Source organism: Hyla sarda, chromosome 5 (genome assembly GCF_029499605.1).
Source record: "Hyla sarda isolate aHylSar1 chromosome 5, aHylSar1.hap1, whole genome shotgun sequence".
Taxonomy (NCBI): domain Eukaryota; kingdom Metazoa; phylum Chordata; class Amphibia; order Anura; family Hylidae; genus Hyla; species Hyla sarda.
The window spans coordinates 27,162,018-27,188,570 of record NC_079193.1 but is presented as its reverse complement, the minus strand read 5'-3'; the positions used below and the strand labels follow the sequence as shown (position 1 = coordinate 27,188,570).

The following is a 26,553-nucleotide window of genomic DNA, read 5'->3' as shown; positions in this document are numbered from 1 at the left end:
CCTGGCAGCAAGCATTTCAGACTCATGCTGGAGTCCTAAACACTACGAGCTGCCAGTCTGCTTTGTTCACAAAGGAGAACACTCAGAGCTGCCAGCCTGCTTTGTTCACAGCCTGTTTGGCTGTGAACAAAGCAGGCTGGCAGCTCTGAGTGTTTAGGACTCCAGCATGAGTCAGAAATGCTTGCTGACAGGACTGATCGGGAAAAATACAATAGAAAGAAGCATATTTTTCATTCACATGCTATTGGAAAGTTATTCAACATTCATTAATCTAAAATATATCAAAAGTTTATTGGATGAGAGGTACCCTTTAAGCTGATTGGTCCAGTACTTCTGTCAATCATCTTTACAAAGGGTTATGGGTAATCATGTGACCCAAGGACCTCCAAAGGTCCTTCAACATACCATAGAGGAATTAACATAGTCACATGACCGAAGGTCCTGCGACGCCACAAAGGTAAGTATACTAATATACATTATGTTAAATATATACATTATTAAATGTGTGGTGGCTGGATTATGTGGAAAACCTTGTGGGGTGTAGGGTAGTTAGGGTGTTTCTGTTCGGGATAATAAAGGGCGCTGTTAACCCTTGTCACTCGTGACGCCAGGGTGAGGGTTAAATTCTGTAATTCTTGATAGGCCTATTGCCACCCTTCCCAAGAGCAATAAGTGATGCAGAAATAAAGAATTGTCCACAACCGCTGTTAACTGAAAACTTGCAGGAACTTTTACTGAAGAATTTCTGTACATGCAGCAATATTAACAGTCCAGATAACAGAGTCTCTATAGATATAGCTGAGCAGCGATTGACAGTCGGTTGGGATCAGATAAGCTCAATTTAGCTTCTTAGGGGTTTTGTAGCAGAGATCCGCTGGATTTAAGGGTGCGTTTAGGTCCAATGATCTTGTGGGGAGTAGCGGGAATTACTTAGTCTATCCGCTATATTAGAGGCCGAGGCCGCAAGGCTTTGGCCTAGTAAATCGTCTTGTAAGCTGCGGAGGTCCTACTTCTTCCAGAGTCAGCAACCCAAGAGAGGGATCAAGATGGCGCAAGGTCCCTTATATGGGCAGGGGCCGGCTGGTTTGGATTGGTCCATAACAACTGTCACTCACCGTTACATTGCATTGTGGGGGAACACGTCATGGGAACCTCCAAAGGTCCTGTAGCAAAACCATAGAGTTCTAACCTAATCACGTGACCTGCAGGTCCTGCTACGTGTGAACAGGTAGGCAATTACATATATACATATTTCAATACTTATAAAAACTTCTATACAGTCATAGACTAACTGAGGGGTGACAAGGGGATAACTATAGAAGAGGGACCCCTACGTTCCTAGGGACTATGACTATGGGGACCTCTACAAAGGTAACGTATGAAATACGGTACCGGGACACCACATATGTACACATAAACATTGTAAAATTAGAGAAGGAGGAGGCAACTAGGGGCTGTCCCACCTGGGGGACCCTACATGAGCGTAGTAACTCTGATTTTGGGGACCACCATACAAGGTACGGTATGCAATACGGTACCGGGACACCTCACTAAGTTCCAAATAAACGCCAGGTTCTGGTGGCAGTGATAGTGACGTCACGCTGTGCCCCTCTATGTCTATTGGAGGGGGCGTGACAACCTCCCCCCTCCCATAGACTTGAATGGATTGGGCGTGGAGAGGCTTGCCTGTGACATCACGATTATGGCCACCCGATCTAATGTTCTGAATGCTGGGGCATGGGAGTACCCCTTTAACTACCTTCCTGTTATGATGTATACACGTCATATAGTGGGACGGATTTAAGATAAATAAAACATTTTTAAAAGTTGTAAAAAAGTAAAGTAGCAAAATGAGGTGGTAAAATAAGTGACACTATTACGAAGTACAATTGGTCCTGTATACAACAACAATCCTCATATGGGTCTGTGGGTGGAAAATTGAATGACATATGGCTATCAAAAGGGGGAGGAGGAAAAAACAGTGAATTGGCTGCGTCATGAAAGGGTTAATCTCACAGCTAGTTATTTTCAAGGCAAGCATAGCCCCGCCTATTTCTGGAATGGAATCCAGGAGTGGGCGGGGCTTAGTGTTTTGTTACGTTCACAAGGAAACGTCTTAGCGGTCAGGAATGTAGGGGGCGGAGTTACATTTAATAACAATCAATGACAGGAAGAGGGCGCGGCTACGCTTTACTAGATACGAAATGTTAGTCTGACAACGCCCCGCCCCCTTCACAGGCTCATCACTAGGGGGAGGGGCTTCATGTTCCTAGAATACGAGTTGTTCTTCTGACAACGCCCCGCCCCCCATAGAGTGCGACACAAAGAGGGCGGAGTTTCACCTTACCGTAGTCTAAATGAGAAGAGGGCGGAGTTTTTGAGTATGGCAGCAGGCTGACCTCGCCCCGCCCCTTTCACCTCTACATCCCCGGGGAGGACGGGGCGGGGCTTCGTGCGGCTAGTTTATCAGGGAGAGGTTCGGTGCTCGTAGTCTTCATCTCTGCAGCCATGGCGTATCCAGGAGCGGGCGGCGGTTACTACCCACAGCCGGGGGTGAGTCCTGTGCCCGCATGGCATCCGGTTTACTATAGTCATTATACGTTTAATGCAATGGGCTGACTCCTCTTGTACTGGGGTGCGGGGGGCCAGCACCTACTTTTTGTTGGTATGCAATGTATTCCGCAGAGTCAGGTGATCAGGGCTGGTATAGAGGGGGTTAATCCCGTGTACTGTGGGTGCTGCATTGCTTCTGCACCTGGTCCCCAGAGCTTCCATTCAGTGATGCACAGGGTGTGGTTCCTGTCTGCAGGGTTTATATTGATCCCTTGTGGGGGGAGTTACAACTCCCAGCGTGCCCTCCTATTTTTCTCTACAGTTGTTGCAAAAACTACAACTCCCAGCATGCATTGAGAGACTCTATGGCAGTGTTTCCCAACCAGGGTGACTCCTGCTGTTGCAAAACTACAACTCCAAGGATTCCTGGACAGCCAACTGCCATAGGCACCCTAGTTGGGAAACATTGCATTATGGCTCTTGTTGCAGAACTACAATTCCCAGCATGCCCATCCTGTTTGGTTCCCCAGCTGTTGCAAAACTTACTCCCTAGTATGCTCCTAAAGCCTCTGCGGCTCTATAGCTGTTTCAAAACTACAACTCCCAGCATGCATTGACAGCCTATATGACAGTGTTTTTTAACCAGGGTGCCTATAATGGTTGCAAAACTACAACTCCCAGCATGCCCGGACAGCTGTTGGCTATCTGGGCATGATGGGAGTTGTAGTTTTGCAACAGCTGTATGCACCCCGGTTGGGAAACATTGCTTTATGGCTCTTGTTGCAGAACTACAATTCCCAGCATGCCCATCCTCTTTGGTTCCCCAGCTGTTGCAAAACTACAACTCCTAACATGCATTGACAGCCTCTATGGCAGTGTTCCCCAATCAGGGTGCCTCCTGATGTTGCAAAACTACAACTCCCAGGATTCCCAGATAGCCAACTGCTATAGGCACCCTGGTTGAAAAGCATTGCTTTATGGCTCTTTTTGCAGAACTATAATTCCCAGCATGCCCATCCTCTCTAGTTCCCTAGCTGTTGCAAAACTTTAACTCCCCAGTACGCTCCTACAGCCTCTGTGGCTCTAACTGTTGCAAAACTACAACTCCCAGCATGCATTGACAGCCTCTGACAGTGTTCCCCCAACCAGGGTTCCTCCTGCTGTTGCAAAACTACAACTCCCAGCATGCCCAGACAGCAGTTGTAGTTTTTCAACAGCTGTAGGCACCCTTGTTGGGGAAACATTGCTTTATGGCTCTTGTTGCAGAACTACAATTCCCAGCATGCCCATCCTCCTTGGTTCCCCAGCTGTTGAAAAAATACAATTCTCAGCATGCATTGACAGCCTCTATGGCAGTGTTTCCCAACCAGGGTGCCACCTGCTGTTGCAAAACTACAATTCCCAGCATGCCCGGACAGCAGTTGTCGTTTTGCAACAGCTGATTGGGAAACATTGCTTTATGGCCCTTGTTGCAGACCTGCAATTCCCAGCATCCCCTTGTTGCAGAACTACAATTCCCAGCATGCCCATCCTCTTTGGTTCCCCAGCTGTTGCAAAACTACAACTCCTAGCATGCATCGAGAGCCTCTATGGCATTGTTTCGCAACCAGGGTGCCGCCTGCTATTGCAAAACTACAACTCCCAGCATGCCCGGACAGCCAACGGCTGTCCAGGCATGCTGGGAGTTGTAGTTTTGCAACAGCTGTACGCACCCTTGTTGGGGAAACATTGCTTTAGGGTTTATTGTTACCGAACTATAATTCCCAGCATGCCCCTATAGTTCCCCAGCTGTTGCAAAACTTTAACTGCTTGCACACCTATGGGCTGAGCTGCAGTTCTCTGTGGCTTGTGGTGTCCGGGTCAATGGGGGAAGTGGTGGGAGGCAGCGCTCACACAATAGGAGGCCATTTAGAGGGGATCTTTGTAACTCCGGTAGTAAATATAGGGGCCCGGCTGAACAGGCTTTTAAGTTCACATCCAGAGGTTGTGGGAGTTAGATATGGGCGAACATGCACCTGTAATGGGTTAAATTTTATGTATGGTGCTATACTGAGGGTGCTGCATTGCATTGGGGGGGGGGGGGGGGGGTTATTATTTTCCTGATAGAGTAGTAGATGTAGTTGGTAAATCCATAGTAACTAATCCTGCCTAGGAGAAACCTGTATCGATCCCACTTTCGTCCCCCCCCCCCCCCAACTATGGTGCCTCCAGCAGTTGCAAAACGACAACTCTCATGCTCAACCATGAAAGTGGGAGAAAGGAGCGACCGTTGGCTCCCATGATGGTACTTGCCAAGGCTGATGGATTTTAGGAACAGTTGTCCTAACATGTTTCCAAGACTGTCTTAAATGGGCGCTGTCAGATCCAAAATCTCTTGTGTTGTACATCTTGGCAAAACATTAACGTTTCTAATATACTTCATAAGAATTTTATTTCCTTTTTATATAGAAATCATGGCTTTATCAAAGCTGAAGAACAGGCATGGACAAAGTCCTGTAAGTGAGGGTGGACTAGCACTCCTCTGTGCTCTCTCCTGTCTGATAGCACTCCTCTGTGCGCTCTCTCCTGTCTGATAGGACTCCTCTGTGCGTTCACTCCTCTGTGCTCTCTCCTGTCTGATAGCACTCCTCTGTGCTCTCTCCTGTCTGATAGCACTCCTCTGTGCTCTCTCCTGTCTGATAGCACTCCTCTGTGCTCTCTCTCTCCTGTCTGATAGCACTCCTCTGTGCTCTCTCTCTCCTGTCTGATAGCACTCCTCTGTGCGCTCTCTCGCCTGTCTGATAGCACTCCTCTGTGCGCTCTCTCGCCTGTCTGATAGCACTCCTCTGTGCGCTCTCTCGCCTGTCTGATAGCACTCCTCTGTGCGCTCTCTCGCCTGTCTGATAGCACTCCTCTGTGCGCTCTCTCGCCTGTCTGATAGCACTCCTCTGTGCGCTCTCTCGCCTGTCTGATAGCACTCCTCTGTGCGCTCTCTCGCCTGTCTGATAGCACTCCTCTGTGCGCTCTCTCGCCTGTCTGATAGCACTCCTCTGTGCGCTCTCTCGCCTGTCTGATGGCGCGCCCCTGTCCTATCATACAGGAGAGAGCACAGAGGAGCGCTGGCCCACCCTCACTTACAAGACTTTGTCCATGCCTGTGCTTCTGCTTGGACACAAATGATTTCTGTAAAAAGGAAATAAAATGTTCTTATGATGTATATTAGAAAGGTTAAAGGACATCTGTAGTGCAATATAACTTATGGGGACCCCCGGTATCTCCTGGACAGGGCTGCGGCAGTATGCTGCCAACATGCCCCAATACCAGTACCCCATAGAGATACATGGAGGAGGTGTGTCTGCTGCAGCTTTCTGCTGGGGACAAAACTTCACTTCCTGCAGACTGCTCAGGGAGAGGACACCTCTTCAGGTGTAACGGAGATTCAGGTTAGGCCATTTAGCACTCCGCAGGCATTCTGGGTAGGGGGAATATATTCCTTAACAGGAGCTAAGCTGATACCAGGGAACACTACCTGAAAAGGTTGTGTAATGAGCTGTGTATGTATGTATATGTATGTATGTGTATGTGTGTATATATATATATATATATATATATATATATATATATATATATATATATATATATATATATATATATATATATATATATATATATATATTCTCCTATTCTAAGGATAGGGGATAAGTTTCTGATTGCGGGAGGTCCAGCTGCTGCGATTAGGGCCCCCCCCGCGCAATCTCCCGTACGTCCCTGCCAGTCTGCGGTAAGGGGATGTGTTGACCACCGAATGAAGTGGCGGCTGACACGCCCCCTCAGTACAACTTTATGGGAGCGATGCTTTCGGCAATCTCTGGCTCTGCCATAGTGCTGTATTGGGGCGGAGGGGGGGGGGTCGGCCGGCCGCCGCTTCGTGCGGTGGTTGACGCGTGCTCTCAGGCCGGAATGCTGGGGGCCCCCTATGGGAGATCGCGGGGGTCCCAACGGTCGGGCACCCGGCAATCTGAAACTTATCCCCTAGGGCAGTGGTCCTCATCAACCTGCGGACCTCCCGATGTTGCAAAACTACAACTCCCAGCATTCACGGACAGCCGTTGGCTGTCCGTGCATGCTGGGAGTTGTAGTTTTGCAACATCTGGAGGCCACTGCCCTAGGGGATAAGTTTTCCAATCCTGGACTACTGCTTTCTAAGTCCCTTTTTTAAAATCCTAATCAAATAATAGACAAACAATATTAAAAACGTAACTATATATCCACTCAATCCAATACGTTTTAGGAGATTTATCAAAACCTGTGCAGAGGAAAAGAGAACCAGTTGCCCATAGCAACCAATCAGATTGTTTTTTCATTTTTCAGAAATGAAAGAAGCGATCTGATTGGTTGCTATGGGCAACTGCACCACTTTTCCTCTGCACAGGTTCGGATAAATCTCCCTCTTTAACTCCTAATTTGAGAGGCTTATAGAATGACAAAAACAAACAAAAATAAAAAAATAAAAAATACACACGAAAATAAAAATTTATTTTGACAGGGGGGGAAAAAAATCTCAATGGCAAAAAAAATAAAATAAAAAAACCCCAAGGGCAGGATTAAGGTTGGGCGGCGTTGACTTTGTCTTGTTGCTAGAAGCTCTATGTAAACGCCATATAGAGTTATTATTAGCTTTAGTGAAGTAATGGATCAGTTTACATTCCGAATGGTTATTGTCCTCCAGATTGGGTGTAAAACAACGTCCGTATCTATAGGATCCCCTTCAGATAACACACTGTAGGTGTTCGTCTGCAAACCATGACATTTCCCTTTTTATGACCTTCACGCCAATTTAGATAACAGGATGGTTCTTACTGCTGGACTTTGGCTCTGGGTAGGTCCTTTTTTTTTATAGTTTTATTGGAGGCTGACCTCTTTAACACAGACAAGGGGTGACGCATCCGTGCGTTTCGTTCCGGAATGGGGAGTGGGTTTCTTGACAGGAACATAAGATTTCTTATGCACCTCTAAAGCAGTGTTTCCCCCAACCAGAGGCCCTCCAGCTATTTCAAAACTATAATTCCCAACATGCCCGGACAGCCAGTGGTTGTCCGGACATGCTGGGAGTTGTAGTCTTGAAACATCTGGAGGCACCCTGGTTGGGGAATCAATGCCTTAAAGGGGTATTCCATGGGGAGGGGGGGGGGGGGACTGTCCAGAGTAGCAGCAAATCCCCATAGCAAACCTTCCTGAGACACAGAGGTGTCAGCAGAGAGCACTGTTAAACAGAAACAACTCAACTTCAGCAGCTGAGTACTGGTAGGATTAAGATTTTTATTTATTTTTAATAGAAGTAATTTACAAATCTGTTTAACTTTCTGGAGCCAGTTGATATGATTTTTTTTTTATTTATTTTTTTTAAATCTTTTTTTATTTATATATATATTTTTTTTCATGGAATACCCCTTTAGGGTCTATTCACACATAAAATCTGGCGCTCCCGTATGTATTTAATTTCAATGAGCCGACCGGAGTGAAACGCTGACTCCGGTCGGCTCTTTTTTTTGCCCCGTAAGCGGTTTTCCACTGGACCTAAAACCGTGGTTGACCACTGTTTTAGGTCCGGTGGGAAATCCGCAACCAGGGCAAAAATGAGCCGACCGGAGTAAGCGTTTCACTCCGGTCGGCCTATTGAAATTAAATACATACGGACGGGATACGGGAGCGCAAGGTTTTAGCTCTTCCCAGCCGTATGCAGTCCCGTATTGGCTGAAAACATGATGTGAACCCAGCCTAAGAATGTGTCCCCTACAGCCATAAACTAATCTGGCACCATACCGTATATACTCGAGTATAAGCCGAGGCCCCTAATTTCACCCCAAAAACCCAGGAAAAGTTATTGACTCGACTATAAGCCTAGGGTGGGAAATACATCATCGAATGAACGTCCCTGTGCGTCGTCGTCAAGGCAGTGTCACTAGTCAGGGGCAGGCCTGGAGAAGAGGGCCCACCCCCCCGTGGTGAAAATGGACAGCCCGGAACGACTAACCCTCCCCACCGGTCGGTCCCTGCAGCATAGATGGCCCGGACCAGCTCACCCTTCTTTCCCGCCGAGGGGAGGTGAGTAGAAAACTAAAGGGGGGCCTCTGGATGATGACTAAGGCCGCAGTGGTCTTCAGCCTGCGGACCTCTACAGCATACTGGGAGTTGTAGTTTTGCAACCTCTGGAGGTCCGCAGGTTGAAGACCACTGAGAAGGAACTGACAGGCTGAGGGTTCACTCGAGTATAAGCCGAGGGGGGTGCTTTCAGCACGAAAAATCGTGCTGAAAAGCTCTACTTATACTTGAGTATATACGGTACTTAGATTTGAGGTCTGAGCGGAATGCGCCCTAAGGCCCCATTCACTCTACAGAGTTTTTTTTTTTTTTTTTTTCCTCATTAACGCTAGATACGGTTTATTTTCTAGGGCGATGTTCCTTAACAATAAAATCCTCAAAAGAAACATTTGGCGTATAATGCCTTTAAATCTTCCCAAGGGTTATGACAAGCAGACCTGTGCTTCTTGTGTAGTAAGTTTTCTTGGCAGAAGTTCTATCTTTGCTAACCTTCATTCAAGAAATGATTAAAATGGAGATTCAGAATTCCCTGAAGGGGTTAAATTCTTCTGCTTGCCAAACCCCTGAAGCCCCTGCGGGTATAGTACCACCTGCCATGGGATCACAAGAGGGTATTGTAGATTCAGGTGATGAGTCTTCTTCTTCTGAGGACCCTACGTCCAGAAGACCGTTTTTCCTAGCTGAAGACACAGATGGACTTATTAAAAATGTCCGCATGGCTATGAACATGGAGGATCCGAAAGAGGTTAAAACTGTCCGGGATATAATGTTTTTAGGGGCCTTGATCCAAGGAAGCAGAGGGTGTTTCCGGTTCATAGATGCATTTCTGGTCTTAACAAAAGAATGTGAAAACCCTGATAAGCCTTTTTTTCCCAGGGCTCTAAAACGCAAATATCTCTTTGATGAGGATCCTACGATGTGGGAAAAGGTTCCAAAAATCGATTTTATCTAGTTCTAAAATTTCTAGGAAAGGGGCCTTTCCCTTGGAAGACTTGGGAGTCCTTAGGGATCCTATGGATAAAAAAAATCTGCCGCTTTCTTGGTGGATGCTTCCTCAGATTTCTTGAGGCTGTCTGCCTGGTCAAATTCTGCCCTTTGGCTAAAAACCAAAGTTGTTTCCCCGAGCCATGACAGCACCGGGGCATTCCCACTGTATTGTATACCGTACCTTGTATGGTGGTCCCCAAAGTCAAAGTAACTACGCTCAGGTGGGACAGCCCCCAGTCGCCTCTCCTCTCCTCTATTCTAAATCTGTGATGTTTACCTGTGTGTGTGTGTATATGTGTGTGTATATGTGTGTGTATATGTGTGTGTAAAATAATATAAATATATATATATATATATATATATATATATATATATATATATATATATATATATATATATATATATATATATATATATATATATATATATATATATATATACACACATACACACACACATACACACACATACACACACACATACACACACACATACACACACATACACACACATACACACACATACACACACATACACACACACACATACACACACATACACACACACTTGCCTTGTTAGCGTCGCAGGACCTTTGGTCATGTGACCATGTTAATTCCTCTATGGTATGTTAGAGGACCTTTGGAGGTCCTTGGGTCACATGCTACCCATAATCCTATGTAAAGGTGATTGACAGAAGTATTGGACCAATTGGCTCTAGTCCAGCCCCTGCCCATATAAGGGAGCTGTAGCCAATGATCGCTCTCTTGGGTTGCTGCTCTCGTGGATGCCGGACTAGCAGGACGGATCTGCGCAACTTCTAAAGACACGCTAGGCCAGAAAACCTACCGTCCTCAGCATAAACTAAACCGTGAGTTCTAAACTACTCCCGCTAAAGCTAGCGTGACTACTGGACTGTAACTAATCCCCTAAATCCAGTGGAACAGCGCATATCAGTCTAAGGACTCAAAATTTCTTAACCCTTTAAGGACCCGGGCTCACCCCTTTTATTTTTTTTTTATTTTCATTTTCAATTTTTCCTCCTTAACTTTAACCCCTTAAGGACTGAGCCCTTTTTCACCTTAAGGACTCGGCCATTTTTTGCAAATCTGACCACTGTCACTTTAAACATTAATAACTCTGGAATGCTTTTAGTTATCATTCTGATTCCGAGATTGTTTTTTCGTGACATATTCTACTTTAACGTAGTGGTAAAAATTTTTTGGTAACTTGCATCCTTTCTTGGTGAAAAATCCCAAAATTTGATGAAAAATTTGAAAATTTTGCATTTTTCTAACTTTGAAGCTCTCTGCTTGTAAGGAAAATGGATATTCAACATTTTTTTTTTTTATTCACATATACAATATGTCTACTTTATATTTGCATCATAAAATTGATGAGATTTTTACTTTTGGAAGACACCAGAGGGCTTCAAAGTTCCGCAGCAATTCTCCAATTTTTCACAAAATTTTGAAACTCTCTTTTTTTTTTTTTCAGGGACCAGTTCATGTTTAAAGTGGATTTGAAGGGCCTTCATATTAGAAATACCCCACAAATGACCCCATTATAAAAACTGCACCCCCGAAAGTATTCGCAGTAGAGGGCTCAGAAGGGAAGGAGCGTCTTTAGGAAGCCCCTATGGTGCCAGAACTGCAAAAAAAACCACATGGCATACCATTTTGGAAACTAGACCCCTCGGGGAACGTAACAAGGGGTAATGTGAACCTTAATACCCCACAGGTGATTCACGACTTTTGCATATGTAAAAAAAAAAAAAAAAAAAAATTTTTACCTAAAATGCTTGGTTTCCCTAAAGTTTTACATTTTTAAAAAGGGTAATAGCAGAAAATACACCCCAAAATTTGAAGCCCAATTTCTCCCGATTCAGAAAACACCCCATATGGGGGTGAAAAGTGCTCTGTTGGCGCACTACAGGTCTCAGAAGAGAAGAAGTCACATTTGGCTTTTTGAAAGCAAATTTTGCTCTGGGGGCATGCCGCATTTAGGAAGCCCCTATGGTGCCAGGACCGCAAAAAATACCCACATGGCATACCATTTTGGAAACTAGAGCCCTCGGAATGTAACAAGGGGTTAAGTGAACCTTAATACCCCACAGGCGTTTCACGACTATTGCATATGTAAAAAAAATAAAAACATTTTTACCTAAAATGCTTCTTTTCCCAAAAACTTTACATTTTTAAAAAGGGTAAAAGCAGAAAATACCCCCCAAAATTTGAAGCCCAATTTCTCCTGAGTACGGCGATATCCCATATGTGACCCTTAACTGTTGCCTTGAAATAAGACAGGGCTCCAAAGTGAGAGCATCATGCGCATTTGAGGCCTAAATTAGGGATTACATAGGGGTATTCTACGCCAGTGATTCCCAAACAGGGTGCCTCCAGCTGTTGCAAAACTCCCAGCATGCCTGGACAGTCAACGGCTGTCCGACAATACGGGGAGTTGTTGTTTTGCAACAGCTGGAGGCTCCGTTTTGGAAACCATGGCGTACCAGACGTTTTTTCATTTTTATTGGGGAGGGGAGGGGGGCTGTGTAGGGGTATGTGTATATGTAGTGTTTTTTACTTTTTATTTTATTTTTTGTGGTAGTGTAGTGTAGTGTTTTTAGGGTACAGTCGCACGGGCGGGGGTTCACAGTAGTTTCTCGCTGGCAGTTTGAGCTGTTGCAGAAAATTTGCTGCAGCTCAAACTTGCAGCCCGATACTTACTGTAAGCCTCCGCCCATGTGAGTGTACCCTGCACATTCACATTGGGGGGGACATCCAGCTGTTGCAAAACTACAACTCCCAGCATGCGCTGACAGACTGTACATGCTGAGAGTTTTAGTTTTGCAGCAGCTGTAGGCACACTGGTTATGTATCACGGAGTTTGTGACCTTACTCAGTGTTTCAAAACCAGTGTGCCTCCAGCTGTTGCAAAACTACAACTCCGAGCATGTACGGTGCATGGTGTAAGGTGACTGCTGGGAGTTGTAGTTTGCAACTGCTGGAGGCACACCGGTCGTGAAACACTGAGTTAGGTAAAAAAAAAAACTAAGTTTCACAACCAGTGTGCCTTCAGCTGTTGCAAAACTACAACTCTCAGCAGTCACCGACAGCCAATGGGCATGCTGGGAGTTGTAGTTATGCAACCAGCAGATGCACCACTACAACTCCCAGCATGCACTTTAGCTGTTTGTGCAAGCTGGGAGTTGTAGTTATACAACAGCTGAAGGTACACTTTTCCATAGAAAAAATGTGCCTCCAGCTGTTGCAAAACCATAAGTCCCAGCATGCCCATAAGGGAATGCTGGGAGTTGTGGTGGTCTGCCTCCTGCTGTTGCATAACTACAGCTCCCAGCATGCCCTTTTTGCATGCTGGGAGCTGTTGCTAAGCAACAGCAGGAGGCTGTAACTCTCCTCCTGCTGCTGCTCCATCGCAGGCTGTCCCTCGCCGCCGCCGTCGCTCCTGGGGCCCCAATCCCAACATGGACGCCGGGGATCGGGGTCCCCAGCACCCGGGGTCGTCTTCCCGCTCACGCCCTCCGGAAGAGGGGCGGAGCGGGTGCGGGAGTGACGCCCGCAGCAGGCGCCCTGATTGGTCGGCCGGTAATCCGGCCGACGAATCAGGGCGATCGTGAGGTGCCACCTCACCCCTGCAGGCCCCGAACAGCCAGTTATTCCGGGTCACTGGAGACCCGATTGACCCGGAATCGCCGCAGATCGCTGGACTGAATTGTCCAGCGATCTGCGGCGATCGCCGACATGGGGCATAATGACCCCCCTGGGCGATATGCCGGGATGCCTGCTGAACGATTTCAGCAGGCATCCGGCTCCGGTCCCCAACCGGCTAGCGGTGGGGACCGGAATTCCCACGGGCGTATGGATACGCTCTGCGTCCTTAAGGACTCGGGATGCAGGGCGTATCCATACGCCCTGCGTCCTTAAGAGGTTAAAAAAAAACATAACATAAATTTTCACCTAAAATTCTATATGATGGCTTATTTTTTTGCGTCACTAATTCTACTTTGTAATGACATTTAGTAATTTTACCCAAAAATCTACGGGGAAAAAAAATCAATGTGCGACAAAATTTATGAAAAACCACTATTTTATAAGTTTTGGGGGCTTCCGTTTTTACGCAGTCCATTTTTTGGCAAAAATGACACCTTATCTTTATATCTTTATTCTGTAGGTCCATACGGTTAAAATACCCTACTTATATAGGTTTGATTTTGTATCGCTTCAGAAAAAAATCATAAAAACATGCAGGAAAATTATAAGTTTTAAAATTGTCGTTTTCTGAGCCCTATAACTTTTTTATTCTGTGTTCAGGGCGCTATGAGGACTCATTTTTTGCGCCGTGATCTGAAGTTTTTAGCGGTGCCATTTTTGTTCTGATCAGACTTTTTGATCACTTTTTATACCATAAAAAGTGATCAAAAATGTGCTACTTTGGAATTTTTTTGCACGTACGCCATTGAATGTGCGGTTTAAAAAGTGGTATATTTTTATAATTCGGACATTTCCGCACGCGGCGATACGACATGTTTATTTTTATTTCCTTTTTTTTTTTTCTTGGAAATGCCGGGTGATTCAAACTTTTCTTAGGGGAAGGGATAATTGACAGGGTTAATGATTTTTTTTTATTTTTTTTTCTTATGCAATATTACAGCCCCCATAAGGGGCTATAACATTGCATTTACTGATCTTTAACACTGATGCATCTCTATAGGAATGGATCAATCAGTATTTTCGGCGATTGATTGCTCAAGCCTGGATCTCAGGCTTGAAGCATTCATTCGGCGATCGGACTGCAGGAAGGAAGGTAAGAGACCTTCCTCCTGTGCTACAGCTGTTTGGGATGCCGCGATTATACCGCGGCGATCCCGAACAGCTCCCTGAGCTAGCCGGGCACTTTTACTTTCGCTTTGAGCGTGCGGCTAAAGGGTTAATAGCGCGGCACCGAGATCAGTGCCGCGCGCTATTAGCGGCGGGTCCCGGCTTCACTATGACGCCGGGCCTGCCGCGATATGATGCGGGGTCATCGTGTGACCCCGCGTTATATCGCAGGACCGTTACTCGGGGTGTAAGTTTACGCCCTGGGTCCTTAACAGGTTAAGGTCACAACCTTTGTCAATCTCCAAGAGAATTTGCATTTCTAGAGACTTTTCCTATTGTGAAGCTTGTATAAAATCTTCAGTAAAAGTTCCAACTGTTTTCAGCAAACTCTCTGGTTGTGGACATTCAATTATTCTATACCTCCCCATCACTCTTGGGAAGGGTGGCGGTAGGACAAGCATTACAGAGGAGCCCACACCCTGGCGTCACGAATAGAAAGGGTTAACCAGACACCCTTTAGTCACCGCACCACCCTTTTATTTTATGGTGGTGTGTTTCTCACTGGGTTTAGGTTCGCAATTTGGTGAATTCTCTCTTGTATACATTTTCATGTTGTTAATAACTTAACCAAGGGTCAAGTCGTGGAAAAAGTGAGGGAACTCATAATTTCCACTCAAGGGCTGATCCTGCTAATGGGAATGGTGTTACTGCTGTGAAAGTGCAGGACCTAAATGGGATATTTATCAATACCTGTGCAGAGTAAAGGTTGCCCATAGCAACCAATCAGATTGCTGCTTTCATTTTTCAAAGGCCTTGTTAAAAAGGAAAGCAATCTGGTTGCTATGGGCAACTGCACCACTCTTCCTCTACACTGGTTTTGATGAATCTCCCCCTGCGTTCCTGCAGGACTTGACCCCTGAGTATAACCCCTTAAGGACCAGGCCATTTTTTCATATTTTGCTATTTCATTTTTATTTATTTTTTTCTACTTCACATTCTAAAAATCATAACTTTCAATTTTGCACCTACAGACCCATATAAGGGCTTGTTTTGTACGCCACCAATTGTACTTTGTAATGACCTCAATCATTTAATAACAAAATCTAATGCAAAACCAAAATATATATATATATATATATATATATATATATAATATTATATTATATTATATTATATTATATTTGTGGGGTGAAATTTGAAAAAAAGAAAAAGCCAATTTGTAATTCCATTTCTACACAGTGCAATTTCTGGTAAAAATGACGCCTTAGCTTTATTCTGTAGGTCCATGCGGTCACAAGGATACCCAATTTAGGCTGGGTTCACACTACGTTTTCCCCCATACGGGAGCGCATACGGCAGGGGGGAGCTAAAAGCTCGCGCTCCCGTATGTTACCGTATGCGCTCCCGTGTGTCATTCATTTCAATGAGCCGACCGGAGTGAAACGTTCGGTCCGGTCGGCTCATTTTTGCGCCGTATGCGCTTTTACAACCGGACCTAAAACCGTGGTTGACCACAGTTTTAGGTCCGGTTGTAAAAGCGCAAAAATGAGCCGACCGAACGTTTCACTCCGGTCGGCTCATTGAAATGAATGACATACGGGAGCGCATACGGTGACATACGGGAGCGCGAGCTTTTAGCTCCCCCCTGCCGTATGCACTCCCATATGGGGGAAAACGTAGTGTGGACCCAGCCTTATATAGGTTTTATTTTACTACTTTAAAAAAAAAAATCCTAACGACATGCATCAAAATTAGTATGTTTAAAATTGTGATCTTCTGACCCCTATAACGTTATTTTTCTGCATACGGGGCTATATGATGGCTAATTTTTGCGCTGTGGTCTGTAGTTTTTATCGGTACCATTTTTTGTTTTGATGGGACTTTTTGATCGCTTTTTATACATTTTTATGGTATATGAACTGACAAAAAAAGCATAATTTTGGACCTAGTATTTATGTGTACACAATCGGCCTTGCAGTTTAGCTAACCTTTTATATTTTAATAGTTCTGACATTTACGCACGCGGCAGTACCACATATGATGATGATTTTTATTAATTTATTTTAAAAATAGGGGGGGGGGAGGGAAAGGGGTGATATGAACTTTTTATAAGGGAAGGGGTTAATTCACTTTTTTTTTCTTTCCTCTGATATACTGATCAGGCTAGGATCAGCAGATCGAGAAACGGATGACTAAGAGACAGGTGAGGACCCTGTCTTCCGGTAAGCTGATCGGGATAATCGCAATGTCCCGATCAGCTCAGCTGAGCTGCCGGGACACTTTTACTGTCTTTTTAGATGCCGCAGTCAACTTTGATCACGGTGTCTAAAGGGCTAATGCTGGGCATGGGCCCAATTGACCATGCATGGCATTAGCTGGGGGTCCCTGCTGCCCGTAGCAACCTGGACCCACCGGGTTTAACCTGTTCTCAGGTACGCTATTGGTCCTTAAGTACCAGGGTCCGAGGGTGCACCTGTACGCCCTTGGTCCTGGACGGGTTAAGAAGGCTCTTCTGGTCTCGGAAATACTGAGGCTGGGGAGGAGGGATCTACTTTTTGTTCTCAGGTATCTTGTCTCAGGTGGTGCTGTCATGGCAATGGGGAAACATAGTTACCGGCATTTATTTAGTATGCAGTACGGCCTTGAGTCCTGTGTACCTGCAGACTAATTATACTAGACAGGACACAGAAGCTTTTTATTGACTTGTAGTCACATTTTTCAAGTCTTTTGTGGGCAGTAAATGCTGATGGAAATTCCATATCCGCCTACAGGAAAACCTACCTTATCATATTACAGCAGTATATAGTCTGCGAATCAACCCCACCCTACACCTGCCATAGTATAGGACAGTGATACACATTCTGTTTGTAGTGTAGCAATCTCTGGACTATTGCAGGATGGAGATTACTGGAATGAGGGTTATAGTATGTTGGAGAGAGATAGATATACTATATATAGTGTATATATATATATATATAATTTTTATTAAATAAATCTACATTTTCATTTATTTTTTGCATTATGATTTGTCACTTGCATATCAATGAAACATTAAAATTATATGTTTTTTTTTTTTTTTTTTTTTTTTATAGCTCCACTCCTGTCCACTGGCTGGGTCTGGTATTGCAGCTTAGGCTTATTTACTTCTGTGGGGCTAAGCTGCAATACCAAGCCCAGCCTATGGACAGGAGAGGTGCTGTCTCTGGAAGAAGAGGCCTATATTATTCTAATCAAATCATAAAATCCCTTAAATGGGTAACTCCGGAGGTGAAAAAAAGTGTATGTACCGTATATGTGATCTCCAAACTGTGGACCTCCAGCTGTTTCAAAACTACAACTCCCAGCATGTCCGGACAGCCAACGGCTGTCCGGGCATGCTGGGAGTTGTAGTTTTGCAATACCTGGAGCGCAACAGCTATAGCTCTGTTTCTCAACCTGTAGCTTTCAATCTATCAGGGCATGCTGTAGTTTTGCAAAAAAGGTATATAGCACATAATAATTTTTGTTTTTTTTAAATTACAGTATAACATTTTTTTAAATATTTTTTTACTTTTTAACATGGTTGGTTGTTTTACAGTATGGCGGTCCTCCAGGGGGTGCGTACCAACAGCAGGATCCCATGTATGGCTATTTTTTAGCTGTTGCAGGCCAAGTAAGTATCTACTGTACAATTTTTTATTTTTTACTTGTTTTGTACTAAGTTCATTAGGATAGTAAGTTGTCGTACAATTTCTTGTTAGATCAATAAAAATGTTCCGAAAAAAAAATAGATATTATGTAGCCTATCCACAGGATGTTCCATACCTGATAGATGTAGTGCCAACCTTTTTGGGACCTGCATCTATCTCCAGATTAGGGGTCTCCCACCAATCGTCCCATGTAGATGGAGAGGTGACGTGTGACTTTCTCCATTCACTTCTATAGGAGTCATGTAAACGGCCAAACTAGTGTATTGATCTATGCTGTGACTTCTTGTTCTTCCAATAAAGGACGGACAGATAGACGCTGAGGAGCTGCAGAGATGCCTGACACAAGCCGGAATGTCTGGAGGATATAAACGTAAGTGTCCGAGAGAATATATGGGATGGTATGCCAACGTGTACCATAGAATGTCAGTGTCATGTCCATTATTAGGCGTATACTAATGTGGACATCACTTAATAGACTTATCAGAACTGGGGGGAAAGCAGTTACCCATAGCAACCCATCAGATTCGGCTCTTATTTTTTAGAATTGCTTTGACTGATATAGACAACTACCCACACTCCCAGTGGGGGGGGGGGGTATACACTTATATACTTATAATGTACTTAAAGGGGATAAAAGTCTGTCCTGGACTCTATGGGGGAGATTTATCAAAACCTGTCCAGAGGAAGAGTTGCCCATAGCAACCAATCAGATTGCTTCTTTAATTTTTAACTAGGCCTCTGAAAAATGAAAGAAGCGATCTGATTGGTTGCTATGGGCAACTCAGCAACTTTTCCTCTGCACAGGTTTTGATAAATCTCCTCCTATATGCCGTAGAAAGCGCTAGTTGAGGAACACATGGGTTTATTGACGTGGGGCGCATATACTGGGGAGCTTTTGTCCAGATTTGCTCCACGTTTCCGCTGTTAGATTTGCAACAATACACTTTTTTATTTTAATTTTTTTTACATACCATGACCATAATCGGTACAATCCCCCGATAAAACCAGCTGGAGAGAAGAGCTCCTGGTACAGGGGCAAGTACAAGTCAAAATGGAAACTTAGTACATTTATAGTAGTAGTGGAAAGGATAGGGGATAAGTTATAGATCGCAGGGGGTCTGACCACTGGGAGCCCCTGCAACCTTCTAAACGGGGTCCCGGCAGTCTGCTAACAGGGGGTGTGCCCAGGGGTCAAGTCCTGGGGGAAAAAGTGTGGAAACTTACCCAAGATTTCCACTCAAAAGCTGGTTCTGCAGGACGTCTACTAATGGATAGTGTTCCTGCTGTGAAAAAAGTGCAGGAACACCATTCCCATGCGTTCCTGCAGGACTTGAGCCCTGGGTGTGCCAACTCCCGCAAGGAGCGGCAGCCCACACGCCCCCTCTATATACCCCAGAGAGATACATGGAGGGGGGCCTGTCGTTGGCGGTGGCTTCCAGTAGGCGTGAGAGAGGCCGCTTCCGGCAGACTGCAGGGACCCCATTCAGGAGATCGTGGTGGGTCCCAGCGGTCGGACCCCACCACGATCTATAACTTCTCCCCTATCCTTTTGGATAGGGGGATAAGTTATCTTTCACTGCACTACTCCTTTTAACTATATATCCAGTCGGTATGGAAAACAGTATACGTAATAAAACAAAGGCAAATCCCCAGCAAGTAGCAAACTCCGCTCTTGCAGCAATACATTTTATTGTGACCTATTTGCACAGTCTGACTTTCCCCACTAAAGTCAGGAAGGAGCATTTATAGCGTATCCCACCCATGAACCATGGCATTAAACCTCGGATGACCAGATTTCCTTCAGACAAAAATAGGACATTGGGATAGCAAATAATTGGATGGGGTTATAGATAGTAGAAGGACCCTATACTGCCCCCTCACCTCTGCCTCCATATATAGTAGTAGGTCAGTGGCTCCCACACATACTGCACCACTGTTTCGGTGCTCCTCCGGTCTGGGCCATAGCAATAGGTTCCTGGACCAGACGGGCACTAAAGCTGACACGAGCGATAGTTTCGTTATCATCCCATTGCCCGCTTCAGGATCTCTTTTCCTGATGTCCTCCTGCTCCGCTCCTCTGGGCCTCTCGCCAAAACTAACTCCAGTTTCTGCTCTCTGACTCCGGTGTAAAACCTTTATTTTTATTTTATTTTATTTTTTTAAATTAACTGGTACAAAACAGATTTGTAAATTACTTCACAGATTTGTAAAATTGTCCAGTGCTCTCTGCTGACACCTGATGCCCGTATCAGGAACTGTCCAGAGCAGCATAGGTTTGCTATGAGGATTTTCTCCTGCTCTTGACAGTTCCTGATACGGGCATCAGGTGTCACCAGAGAGCACTGTGGACAAGACAAAAAAATAAATTCAAAAATAAAAGCATTTCCTCTGCATCATACTGGAAGGGTAAAGATTTTTAAATAGAAGTAATTTACAAATGTGTAACTTTCTGGCACCAGAAAAAAAAAATTTCACCAGTACCCTTTTTGTAAAAGATTGGGCTTTATGGAATTGCAATAACATCGCTCTACACCAGTGGGTCTTTGATACATGGAAGACACCAGTCTGTAAGAACACACTGGTGGCCAAGTGTTTGAGTAGTTCCCCTGAGAACAGGTGTGGCGCTGTTTATACACGAAATTACCGTTTTTTTTTGTTTTTCTATTCCTGGACAGTAATGACTATTTGTATGGCTGCTCAAACCATAAGCGGAATCTTAAGAAATATATCTATGTATCTGCTTGGTATTATGTTGTTGTTTTAGTTTCTTTTTCCTTTTTATTAACTTTTATATTACATTCCCCCCCCCCCCCCCCCCCCCCTTTTACAGCTTTTAACTTGGAAACCTGCAGACTTATGATCGCCATGCTGGATGTATCCTTTTGACTACAGACAAAATACCACTGCGGTTACCGTATGTGTGACTAGTACAGTTCTTTGTAACCCAAAATAAAAAATAATAAAAGTAGTAGGTAAAATGCCCCATAAAAATTCTAAATTAAGACTAGAGGTGGAGGTTGCACTTTTCTGGAAGGTTTTGATTGGTTACGCCCCCTCTCATAGACTTGTATTGAGGGGGCATAGCGGTGCTGTCACGACCCTTCCGCCCTCATCCAGCGTTCCCAAAGAACTGAGTGCTGCAGAGATCGCAGGGGTCCCAGCGGCGGGACCCCCGCGATCAGACATCTTATCCCCTATCCTTTGGATAGGGGATAAGATGTCTAGAAGGGTAGTACTCCTCCTTTTTTAAAAGGGGATTTTTATTTTTTGCAAAGAAACAGCACCAACCCTGTCCACAGGTTGTCTGATATTGCAGTTTAGACCCACTTACTTCAATGGAGCTGAGCTGCAATACCAGACACAACCTGTGGACAGGAGTGGTGCTGTTTTTTGCTAGAAAGAAGCAGAGTTTTCTAATTCTGGAAACCCGTTAAGCGCAAATTCCAGAGGAGGCTGCAGTAAGCGGAATCTGCCCGGAATTGCCATAAGGAGGGTTTATTTAAAGGAAAAAAGTATACGTTACTAACTTTTCACTCAATTATGAATAAAATTTCACTTGTTTGATTGAAACTCCAAGGAAAAAACTGTGCAAAGCCAAAAACCGTATGGTGCAAACCAGATGGAACCGTACGCACATATGGTTCTCTACAGTTCCCATTGACATTTTTTAATAAAACAACAACAAAAAACTGGTTTTCACCCGTACCAAGAACCATGGTAGGCTAAGGTTTTGGGTATGGGGAAAAAAAACCAGACAAAACCGTACAAGTTGCAAAACGGATGCATCGTTTGGTTTTCAATGGAGAGTCAATGCATACGGTTTCATACTGTTTTCAAATTGAGAACTGTATTGCAAAAAGTAGTGTGAATGCAGCCTAAAAGGTAAGTTCACATGGGCAAATAAGAAGAGTTTCCCACTGTGGGTTTTAGCCGCTTTCAGTGGAAGTTTTGCTATGAAAAATCTGCCCGTGTGATTGTACTCTTCAGGGTACGTTCACACATCGTAACTTGCAGCAGGTAACCCACTGAGTTAGAATGGTGTGAACATGCCCTAAGGGTACAGTCACTCGGGTTGAGAGTTTTTTGCACAATTTTGGCAAAATCTGAAGTGAATGCTAGCCTAGTTACGATCTTGTGAACACACTCTAAGACTGGGCTTCCCCTTCTGGTTGTGTGTGGTGTGGTAATTTTTTGTTTTCTGGCAAAAAACAAGTTGTGTGGAAATATCCAATTTCCCAGCCAGATCCGGTCCCTGTATGTTATTAACGTGTTGTGAACCCAGTCTTAGTCTTGTTCATGAACAAAATTGCTTGTGGTTCCTCCCAAGATGTGCTAGTTCAACCAGATTTTTCTTTATTTTTATTTTCGTCCATTTTTATTTTTATTTTTTCCCCTTAGAAGTGTTTCCTCTATTCATAAGTTTAGTACTCTGCATTCTACATTAGTTCCACAAAAAAGTATGTGTTTTATGGAACATACCACAATTTCTCTTGCATACCACAGAAAATAACAGTGAAGGGTACAGTGGGCCGTCTCAATTAGAGATGAGCGAATTTACAGTAAATTCGATTCGTCACGAACTTCTCGGCTTGGCAGTTTATGACTTTTCCTGTTCAGCTTTCAGGTGCTCCAGTGGGCTGGAAAAGGTGGATACATTCCTAGGAGACTCTTTCCTAGGACTGTATCCACCTTTTCCATCCCACGGGAACACCTGAAAGCTGAACTCATTTATGCAGGAATAGTCATCAACTGCCAAGCCGAGAAGTTCGTGACTAATCGAATTTACTGTAAACTCGCTCATCTCTAGTCTCAATGGGCCAGATTATGAGCCTGTAACCTATCGGTGTACAGGAGCCCTTAGGGAAGGATTCACTTCTGGTAGCTCCAGTGACCTTACCAAACGTCTAAGGGATGTTCTTATCCCACAAAACCTGTTTTTCCTTAACGTTGTCTTAAGAGGGACATGTCGGGCAAGATGGGCTTCAATGAGTTTAAGGAACTAGGGATGGCATTGAATGGCTGGAAGCAGAACTTCATGTCCTTTGATGGAGACAGGAGCGGCACAGTCGATGGAATGGAGCTTCAGCGCGCATTGGGGACTATGGGTGAGTAGGAGAACATCAGTTGTATGGTGCAAAAGACTTAGAGTACCTGTCATGATATTGTTAAATTTTATAATCCTCCCAGTTCACTGCCCCCATCATAATAAACCACCCCCCGCCCTTATATTTTAGTTTTCTACCTTGATATTGCTCTGTATTTTATGCTCAGTCTCAGTCAGATCCACAGACTGGGAAGGGGCGTTCCCCAGCAGGCGTGACATCATCTGAAGCCATACAGGGGAGAACTTCACTCAATATCCCTCACTCTGCTACACGTAGCCCAGAGCAGTTCAATGTGAGATGAGCTATGATTGGCTAAGGCTGCACACACCCTCCTCAGCACTCCAGGCTGCATTTCCTGATTTTGGACTTCTGCCAGGCCAGCAGGAGTCAAAAGTCTGGGCAAGAGAGGGAGAGAGAGAGAGAGAGAATGTGAATGTGCTCTGGACAAGTAGACACCTAGTGGCAGCATTTTTTTTTTTCTTTAAATTTTTTTTTTAACATGAGTGCAATAGCAAGAGTGTAATGATAGTGCCCTTTTTAAAGGGGTACTCCAATGCTAGACATCTTATCCCCTATCCAAAGAAAAGGGGGTAAGATGTCTGTTTGCGGGGGTTTCACTGTTGAGGCCCAAACGCCAGGTTCCTGCGGTAGTGGTCATGACATCATGCCTCAGGCTCCGAATATTCCGAACAAAATTAAGAACGTTGGAGCACCGGAGTACCCCTTTTTAAAACTCTGGAGCAAAACACCCATGTAGAGTCATGATTATTTTTGGATGCCCATCACTAGAGAGGAGCGAATTTCCAGTAATTCGATTCGTCACAAACTTCTCGGCTGTTGCTGACTTTATCCTGCATAAATGAGTTCAGCTTTCAGGTGCTCCAGTGGGCTGAAGACTCTCTCCTAGGACTATATCCACTTTTTCCAGCCCATCTGAAAGCTGAACTCATTTATGCAGGATAAAGTCAGCAAATACCGAGCCGAGAAGTTTGTGACGAATCGAATTACTGTAAGTTCGCTCATCTCTACCCATAACATCAGTTTTTCCTCATGTGGGAATTGCTGAGTGACTTTATCCGCCATATGGAACCAGTAAGGGGGTCTGCCAGTATAGCTCTACCTTTTGGGACACTTAGGATATGTTGCATGGAGATTCCGCAGCAGAGTCCCATTGATTTCAATGGGGATTCCGTTGCGCTTTTAATATCCTGTTTTATCCAGGAAAAAAAACTTATTGTAAATTATCTTAAAACTCTAAATCTCAGGATACAGGCTGAGCCCCCAAGCATTGAATGTGATTGTCCAAAGATACAGCACCCATGGAAGGATAACGTTTGATGACTACATCGCTTGTTGTGTAAAGATTCGAGCGCTGACAGGTGAGTGACGGAATTATAGAACAGGTGCTTCATTGTTCACTGGTTTCTTACATTAATACGAATGTCACCTTCATTGTTTGCAGATACCTTCAGAAGACGAGATGCTGCCCAGCAGGGGATAGTGAATTTCCAGTATGATGATGTGAGTAATGGGAACGGTTCACACAGGGCATTTGTGCCTCTTCAAAACTAAGATGATGTAATGGCAGTATCCACCAATCTGCCACTGACAGGTGAAGGGAATGACATGGATTATCTGGTGACAATGGCGGGATGTATTGGGTCCCAAGTGACCAGTCGGTCCTTGAAGTTGATATTGGAAACCAATTTTTTAAAAAAGTGACCAGGGCCAAATTGGGTAGGTTGAACATGTGTAGAGCTCTTCTTAGCCCATGTTCACGTGGTGTAAGATGTGCAGAATATCTGGCGAACATACTGCACGATCCAGCGGGAGCTAGGACTGCTCGGAAATGCGCCGTCTTGTAGACTGCAATGCATTTCCATGCAGAGTCCGCAAAAAGACAAGCCTAGTCTTTTTGCAGACACCAGAATAGGGAGTTGCTGTGGAAAATCCATGTGTACAGTACAGCAGAATCCCATTGAAATCAACAGGACTCTGCTGCAGTGGAATTCTGCACTGACATTTCGCTGCATGAACACACCCATACACTGACAGGAAGCAGAGATCCTGAACAGTGATAATTTGATTCAAAGAAAAGTTGTAGAACTCTAGACCCCCCACCCCCCCATTACTGTAAAGCCAAAAACGACCATCTGGGCTTAAAACTCCCCTTTGGGTAGAGCAGATCTTTGCTCTTTGACCTCTGCTATAACAACGTTAAAGGGGTACTCTGCTGCCCCAGCATTTGGAACATTGTCGTAATGTCATGGCCACGCCCTCTCAATGTAAGTCTATGGTGGCTGCCATGCCTCCTCCCATAGACTTGCATTGAGGGGGTGCGGCATCATGTCACGACACCCACACCCAGCGTTCTAAACCAATGCAGGGTGTTGCACAGATTGCTGGGGTCTCAGCGGCAGGACCCTTGCAATCAAAGATCTTATCCCCCTATCCTTTGGATAGGGGATAAATGTCTAGGGGTGGAGTACCCCTTTAAAGAGGTTATGTAGGTTTAGGAAAACATAATTGCAAAACAGCACCGCTCGTATCTAAGGTAGTGTGTGGTGTTGCAGCTCAGTTCCCTTTGAAGTGAATGAAGCGGAGTGGTAATACCACACAAACTGAGTTCAGCTCTCGGGCATCATTGGCGCTCCAATAGATCAGCTACTTAACTCTAGCGAAAATAAACTTACCAAGGCTAGGGGATAAGTAGCTCTCTCAGAAGGAAAAGATGGCTTCACTGACAATTATGAAATATGGACTAAGGGGTTTATCAGCCAAAATCTCCTTGAGATGTTGAGCATTGACTTAAATGCTTTGGTTTTGATTTTCTAATTATTTCTTCTTTTCCTCCACAGTTCATTATGAGCGTCATGAGCCTCTGATAATGTGAACCCCCCCGGACAGGGATCAATGACACTTTGCCTGTAACCAGCTCCGTTCTATTTTTAATCCTGGATATCTACTAGCATGTGTATATGGAACATCCTGTGTGTTTTGTAACTAATTTTTTTTTTTTTTTTGTATTAAATGCAAAAATGTATAGAGGCAAAAAGTGTGGCAGTGTCTATAAAGGGCGATTGTCTGGGTAACTAACAAAGCTGTGACCTCACTAAACCTATGTACTGAAAGTTCAAGCAGGCAGCAAAATCACTTTACAGCATTGTCATGGGTAGTGTGTATATGTGTATATATGTGTATATATGTATGTATATATATATGTGTGTATATATATATATATATATATGTGTGTATGTATGTGTATGTATATGTGTGTATATGTGTATATGTATATATATGTAT

General features: G+C 44.5%; 1 protein-coding gene across 3 annotated transcripts; it reads left to right on the top strand.

Annotated features, from left to right (window-relative positions):
* The first annotated feature begins 2,237 nt into the window (after positions 1 to 2,237).
* Positions 2,238 to 26,305, top strand: SRI (sorcin). 3 transcript variants are annotated; one of them, XM_056519084.1, is made up of 8 exons: positions 2,238 to 2,553; positions 18,034 to 18,108; positions 18,446 to 18,515; positions 20,976 to 21,019; positions 23,103 to 23,250; positions 24,516 to 24,629; positions 24,713 to 24,771; positions 26,109 to 26,305. In XM_056519084.1, the coding sequence occupies exons 1-8, from the start codon at positions 2,509 to 2,511 to the stop codon at positions 26,133 to 26,135; spliced, it is 582 nt and encodes a 193-aa protein (XP_056375059.1). In that variant the 5' UTR covers positions 2,238 to 2,508; the 3' UTR covers positions 26,136 to 26,305. The 3 variants fall into 3 exon arrangements, with proteins under 3 accessions (XP_056375059.1, XP_056375058.1, XP_056375060.1); XM_056519083.1 differs by lacking the exon at positions 2,238 to 2,553 and adding an exon at positions 11,242 to 11,358; XM_056519085.1 differs by lacking the exon at positions 2,238 to 2,553 and adding an exon at positions 15,334 to 15,376.
* Positions 26,306 to 26,553: the final 248 nt, after the last annotated feature.